We start from the raw sequence: 7483 nt of genomic DNA on the forward strand, positions 1-7483 counted from the left end.
ATAAAAAAAATAATTACAACATTTTGTGGATATATAAATACACATATAATTTTTAAACAATAAATAGTTATACAATATTATATAAACTTAAAAATATAAAATTTAGAGTTTGTAGCATCATGAGAATTTGAGAAGCTATGTAATTGTTTCAGGCTCCAAAGTAAATCTTGTTCGTGGCATCGCGTTTGGTGTGAGAGTTTGTGTTGGCTGATTGACTTCTGGACGCTTTACCTGCTTTATTTTCCATATCATCCATATGATGGCTCCAACGACAAGAATTAGGGTTATGGAATTAATTGCGTAGTGGTGCATGCTGTCCGTCTGTAGTTTGTGTGGTAATTCAGCGAATTTTTCATCTTTCAGAGTATTGTGAAGTAGCTTTAACTGTTTAAGTTCATTGCTGAGATTCAATGAACTTCCTTTAAATTTTGACCATAATTCTGAGTTATTGATGACAGGTATCTCACCAAATGCAATGTAAGATTCATACATGGTGTCGGTAAGCGTTTGATGTGTCTGAATTGTAGACGTTTGGTGTTTGAGTACACAGTCGTCTTGTAATTTCAGCAGTGTTGCACCTTGTAGTTCTAAATGAGTCGTGATGCCTTTACAGACGGCCGTAACTGTTGTATTGTTTTTTGACCCGAATATTCATTGGTTCGCATGATACAGGGGACTCCAAATAATGTTCGATTTTGTTTCCTGCACATTACACGTATTGTCAGATATGTTTTTTAATAGGTTAAATTCGCAAGCGTAAACCTGTGAGCCGGTGTTATATTTTGATTGTTTATCTGAACAAAGTAGTTTGTTTTCTGGTTGCTTGAAAATCATACACTCCTTATACTGTTCACGAGTTAAGGCAAAATATTGGTCTCTATGCGGCGTGGCAGCTAAAAATGAAGCTTCTGGAACTCTTGTCATCATTGTATTGTTGACTGTTGCAGGAATTGGGACGAGATTGAATAAATCGAAATCCTCATGATCGGTTAATGGCAGTTGTAAGACAACTATCAAATGATCTTGTGTGATTCCACTTTGTGAAGACATCAACGTGTATAAATGAATAACATCCTCTTGATTAAATGGAAGACGAAGTGAATGAGGTAAATGGCCCTTGATCTTCATGATTTGGTTTTGAAGTTGTTGTGGAGACATCAAAAGAGAATTAATTCTGCCATGCTGAGTATCAGTTAAGACATCAAATATCGCAGCTTCAATTTTCATTAATGTATGTGCCATCCATGTAAGTTGGGTTACCAGTGATGTATAGATCTCTAGGTGGTTAATACGTTTAGTATTATGATTAGTGTGATCTACTATTTTGTTTGTCTCATCTTGTAGTTGATTCAGTTTGACTGCAATGGCTTCTGTAGTTTTGCTGAATATATTTAGAGTTGAGTCCATGACTGTAGTCTGATTCTTGATCATTTTTGATAGTACATCTTCATTATTGTTGATTTGAGTTAGAGTTTTAGAAATCGTTTCAGCATATTCTGAATCTAAAACACCAAATAATTTGTTAGCAATATTTCCAACTATATTGATGGCTCCTCTGGCTGATCGGTGTCTCGTCATGACCTTCGTTTCAGTTCGTAACTCTATGTTAGTATTATTGAATTGACGGACGAGCTCATAACAGCTTTCTTGATGCTGTAACAATGGGCACAATTGCTAAAGTGCTGCTGTGCCATTTTGAAACCTTTCGATCTCCTGGTGTAAGCGCTGTTAGATCATTTGGATCGGATGACATTTTTGTTATTGGCCTTGAATTTAACATGGCTTCTATTTCAGTTATGACTGTTGTCAATTCCTCATAAGTCAATGAAGCGTTGAAAATTCCTTTAATCATTAAATGTTTAGCTGACTTGACGGCAGCTTCCCAGAGTCCTCCAAAATGAGGAGCTCTTGGTGGAATGAATTTGAAGTCAATTCCCTTGTTACTACTGGTCTTAATGATCTTTTCTTTTCCATTTTCTGAATAAATGGTAGACTGGAGCTCTTGTAGTTGGTTTCTCGCCCCAACAAAGTTAGTCGCATTGTCACTATAAATTGTTTGGCATCTTCCTCTTCTGCTGATAAAACGTTGAATAGCGGCTATGAATGCCTCTGTTGTCAGGTCACTCACCACTTCTAGGTGAACAGCCTTAGTCGCGAAACAGCAAAATACTGCTAAATATGCCTTTATTGGCCTTTTTCCTCTAATTTTATAATGAATCCATATCGGGCCACAGTAATCAACTCCTGTGGTAAAAAACGGTTTAGTCAGAGTAACTCGATCAGTCGGTAAGTTGCCCATGAGTTGGTCCATCAGTTTTGGTTTTGCCTTTGAACAGATGACACAGCTGTGAACAATGTTTCGCGCCATAATCTTTCCTTTAATCGGCCAGAAGTTTTGTCTCATTATGCTTAGCAATAATTGTGGAGCACAATGGGAATTTTCTTCATGTTTCATTTTGAACATCAATTTCACTATTGAGTGATTGTAAGGAATTACCATTGGGTGTTTAGCATCATATGGCAATGTTGATGCTTCAAGCCTTCCTCCAACACGAAGTACACCTTGTTCGTCAATGAACGGTGCTAAAGTATTTAGTTGACTCGAACTGTTGACTGCTTTACATTGTTTTAAATCAGAGATTTCCTTTGCAAATTCTGAGCCCTGAATAGTTTTAATTATGAAGACTAATGCATCTCGTAATTCCTTTGGAGAAAGTGTTCTTGTTGGTGATTGTGTGCGATGAAATACACGGCGAACATAAGCAATTGTTCTTTGGAGGTATCTGAATGAGTTTCGATGATCAATTTGATTTATCATGTGATCAGAACCAGTCGTTTGAATGATAATGTTAACTGTATGTCCTTGTCGTCTTTCGATATCAGTTGAGATGTTAAATGCCTTTGGGTTTGGCTGTTGCCAAAATTCGTTGCTTCCATGAAGAAAGAGTGGACCAAAAAACCACATATGTGAATAATTGAACATTTTAACCTTTATTCCTCTGGAAATGATGTCAGCAGGATTATCCTTTGACGCCACATGATGCCATTGATCAGCATGTGACATCTCTTGAATTTTGCTAATACGATTTGTTACGAATGTGTGCAATGAGGCAGATGAAGATATTATCCATGACAAAACAATTTTGGAATCGGACCAAAAGTAGGTTGGCACGTTTTGATACTTTAAATCTTGTTTAACTCTTTCTGCTAATTCGACTCCCAGCAATGCTGCGCAGAGTTCTAGTCGTGGAAGTGTCTGTTTCTTTAATGGTGCTATTCTAGATTTGGCGCACAATAGTCTCGATGTTATTGTCTTATCATTATATATTGCTCGCACGTACATAGCTGCTCCATATGCCTTCTCTGATGCATCCGTAAACACGTGTAATTGAATCGAACAGGGAACCGTCGAATTAAAAATATGTCTGGGTACTTTCACAGTATTTAATGTTTGTAAGTCATTTCTAAAACGCTTCCATTCTAGCTGAGCCTGAGGTAACAGTTCCGCATCCCAGGAATAGTTTTGTTGCCACAATTCCTGCATGAATATTTTAGCTGTTACAGTAATGGGGCCAAAAATTCCCAAAGGATCAAAAATTCGAGCTAAGTCCGATGACATCTCTGCCTTACCGCAAAATTCGTCTGATTTCGGGAGCCAAATAATGCCTAATGTTTTTGTTGGCTTTATGGCTGAGTCATCTAAATCAAGGTTGATTTCTTGGTCTTCTATCGGAATGTTTTGTAGGAGTCGTGTATTATTTGAGCACCATTTTCTCAGCTTAAATCCTGATTTACTGAGCAGTTCCGTAAGTTGTTGTTGAGTGTCTAAGGCGGTAATGATGCTGTTAGTTCCGCTTAAACAGTCATCTACATAAAAATCATTAAGTAATGCAGGTGCTCCAAGCGGATAGTTGGTCATATTATGTTTCGCAAGGTGTTGAAGACATTTTGTTGCAAGATAAGGGGCTGACTTTGTTCCATATGTAACCGTTTTCAGTCGGTAATATTAGCTGTGTTTCAGCAAACATGATCCGCTCAATGATCTGAATCATCTTTGCTGAAACGATACGGATCACGTTTGAAAATAATTGGCAACGCATGAAATATGCCAGTTGGGTTTGTGTACAAAATTTTTTGATTTATGTGAATAATTTTGGCGCTAAAAAAATAAGTGAGAAAATTTTGAATACAAAAAATCTAAAACTTGGAAAATAAATAAAATCTGTTGAAATGTCTGAAGTATGAAATGTAAGTTTTTATTTAGTATTTACTTAAAAACTTAAATTTAATTCTATAGTAAATAAATGGAAATTGCAGATTTTATTAGAATTATCGAGCAAAACTGACTCCTCCATTTTCTTTTTAAACACTAGTCCAAGTGTATTAAGGTCAAGGGATGAAGTGCATCAGCATGCATATAGTGGAAATTTTATGGAAACGATCAATAATTGTTCCGTTAAAGATTATTTGATTGATATTTGCGCATAACAAATACAATTGCTATATATTAATTATGATTCATATTTTAATAGATTTGTTAATAAAATCCAATTAGCAAATACAAAATAACCGTGGTCACAATTGAACTAGAGCAATGAAGGAAATTTACATATTTTTGTGGTATATGGCAAATATGAATACTTTTTGCGAATTTGGTATTTGTTTTGGCATACCAAGAGCTTCTGTATGGAGGATAATTGAAAGAACTAGTGTTTAGCTTATATCAATTGGACACTAATTTATTAAATACGCACTTGTTAATAATGCAAAAGTGGAAACTTCAAAAAAAATCCCGTTCGTAATTGGTTGCATAGACAGTACACATGTAAAAATAAATGCACCACACCATAGCAAATAGGTTTATTTCAAAAGAAAGCATGACTATAGCTTAATCTTGCAGATAGTTTGCGATGAAAATGGTTTTTTTATAAACGTTTATGTTGGAGAGCCTGGATCCTTATGTATTGTTCTGTTTTAATTAAATAAATGTATTCAACTTAATTTCATTTCATTTCAAATTAATTGATTTTAATAAATTATCAAACAACACTTTTTCAATAATAATAAAACGTAAATAAATAAGGTAACAATTTTAATTATAGTAATAGTTAAAACATTATTTTAAACAAAGAAATAAATAATAACGACATATTAAATAAATAAGTACATAAAATAAATAATAAATAAATAAAATCAATAATAAATAAATATATTTGTTTATAATTTTACTGCACCGTTGCATCGCATTGCCAACCTCATTTGCATTAAAATACGTTCCACTTTTATCTTTTACACACATTCCACATTGAACCAGAAAGTGAACCAGATCAATTGCTGGTTCACCCCATTGTTTTTGTTTTGCATGTAAAATTGAGCGGATCATGTTTGCTGAAACGCAGCTATTGTATACTATCATCAGCACTTTTTCTCCAGATTATCAGCTGTTGTGCTGTATCTTCATCATGTACTTGAATTTGCCGGTACATTTTCTCAATATCGGCCGTAAATACAAACCGGTGTATTCTAAAACGCAACAGTATTGAAAAAAGATCACTTTGCACTGTTGGACCTTTGTGCAAAATATCGTTTAGTGCTAAACCGCTTGATGTTTTTGCTGATGCATCAAAGACAACTCTCAATTTGGTTGTAGTGCTGTCAGGTTTCAAGACACAATGATGAGGAATGAAATATTGTGTTCCTTTGACATCTTTCGGGCAAACTTTTTCCATGTGACCTAATGACTCGTAGTCATCCATGAACTTTATGTACTCCTTGTATAAATTTGGGTCCCTTTGTAACTTCCTTTCCAGAGAACAAAATCGATTGAATGCTATCTCACGCGATCTACCCAGTGTTGTGGGATCATCGCGGAAAGGTAAGCGTACAATGAAACGACCATCGTGATTTGTCTTTACATGATTTGTAAAGTGATTTTCACACCATTTCTCAGATAAAGTCAAAACCCTTTCTGCAGTCTCAATGTTATCTAATTTCCAAAATCGTTCTATCATTTCTGACATTTCACCAACTTCTCCTGTAGTAATAGCGCATGTTGGTTTAATATCTGTTGTAGTTTTAGTCTTACCAACCACCAACCAACCTAGAACCGAATTTTGTAACAGTGGCGAATTCTTTCCTATTATCAATTGTTCTGGTTGAAGTAGAGTATGATAGAATTCAGCACAAATCAGCATGTCAATTCTTCCAGATCTGTTAAAGCTGGGGTCTGCTAATTCTACATTCTGTGGGATCTGCCAATCCGAGATATCTAGGTCTCGTGACGGTTGTGCTGATATTATTTGTGGCAATACAAATGCCTCTAGTCTCGTCCTGAAGCTTCCATTAGTAGCCTGCAGTTCAACATTTACGCGAGATTTTGAGTTTCCGAATTGACGGCCAATACCTTCGATCGATAGATTTGAATTTGTGGTAATTAAAGATAACTTGTTGATTACTCTTTGGGTTACTAGGTTCACTTGAGACCCTGAGTCGAGTATGGCACGAACATCACACGTTCGTCCATTGTTTGCAATAATGCGCACCTTTGCAGTGGCTAGCAGAACGTAATTACGAGTACACTTTGCATTAGTTGTTGCTGTTATGGATGGCGATTCATTAGCGTTGATCAATGTTGTGGTTGACTTTGTGTTTGTTGCTGGTGCCCTTGAAGGTTTAGGTGACTGTTGCTCTAAATGGAGCAAAGTGTTATGCTTCTTGGCACATTTTTTACATGATCCAGCTTCACAAACCTTTGCTTTATGATCGGATTTGAAACAATTCACACATAGTTTTTGTCGTTGAATCCAATTTAATCGTTCAGGAGGAGTCATTTCAATGGAGGAGTCGGATGTTTATCTGTATTACAAACTTTACATAGATCTGAACAAACCATAGTTACGGCTATCCTTTTGTTGGGTTTATATACTGCATTGTCTCGTAGACCTATAGCCTCAAGTGACTGAAATCTCAATTCTAAAAATTCTAAGAATTGTTTTATTGTGGGCATCTCCTTTGGGTTAGTAAGAGTTTGTTCAAAACTGCAATGTGTATTTTTATCCAATTTTTTTAATAGTATGTGAACTAAAATTGGATCCCAAGTTGATGTTTCAATATTTAAATTATGAAGTTCACATAGACTTTCCTTTGTTGTGTCATGCATATTTTTAATGGCTTGGACTGTTGGATGGGCATATAAAGAGTTTTGAGCTGTCAAACGTTGCAAAACTGCTGATACTAGAACTCTTTTATTCTCATATCTACTTTGTAGTAATTGCCATGCCGTCTCATAATTTGCATCTGATATTTGCAAATGCTTGATGAGTGCTTCAGCTTCGCCTTGAATATTGGTTTTCAAATACCAGAGTTTCTGTGAGTCTGATATTCTTTGATTGTGTATTAGTTGTGCAAACAGATCACTGAATTGTCGCCAACTCAAATAATCTCCACTGAACTTTGGAAGAGATATTGTTGGCAAAGTAGCCGA

At 35.6% G+C, this 7483-nt stretch overlaps 3 protein-coding genes across 3 annotated transcripts; all 3 read right to left on the reverse strand.

The window, feature by feature from the left end:
* Positions 1–651: 651 nt before the first annotated feature.
* Positions 652–1578, reverse strand: LOC119666037. The gene has a single exon (XM_038075302.1). The coding sequence runs from the start codon at positions 1576–1578 to the stop codon at positions 652–654; it is 927 nt and encodes a 308-aa protein (XP_037931230.1).
* A 55-nt stretch (positions 1579–1633) lies between these two features.
* Positions 1634–3919, reverse strand: LOC119666038. Its single transcript, XM_038075304.1, has one exon. The coding sequence runs from the start codon at positions 3917–3919 to the stop codon at positions 1634–1636; it is 2286 nt and encodes a 761-aa protein (XP_037931232.1).
* Positions 3920–5399: 1480 nt separating this feature from the next.
* On the reverse strand, positions 5400–6830 carry LOC119666039. The gene has a single exon (XM_038075305.1). It carries the CDS (start codon positions 6828–6830, stop codon positions 5400–5402), a length of 1431 nt encoding a protein of 476 aa, XP_037931233.1.
* Between the last annotated feature and the right edge of the window lie 653 nt (positions 6831–7483).

The sequence above is a fragment of the Teleopsis dalmanni genome, chromosome 1, assembly GCF_002237135.1.
Source record: "Teleopsis dalmanni isolate 2A chromosome 1, ASM223713v2, whole genome shotgun sequence".
Lineage (NCBI taxonomy): Eukaryota > Metazoa > Arthropoda > Insecta > Diptera > Diopsidae > Teleopsis > Teleopsis dalmanni.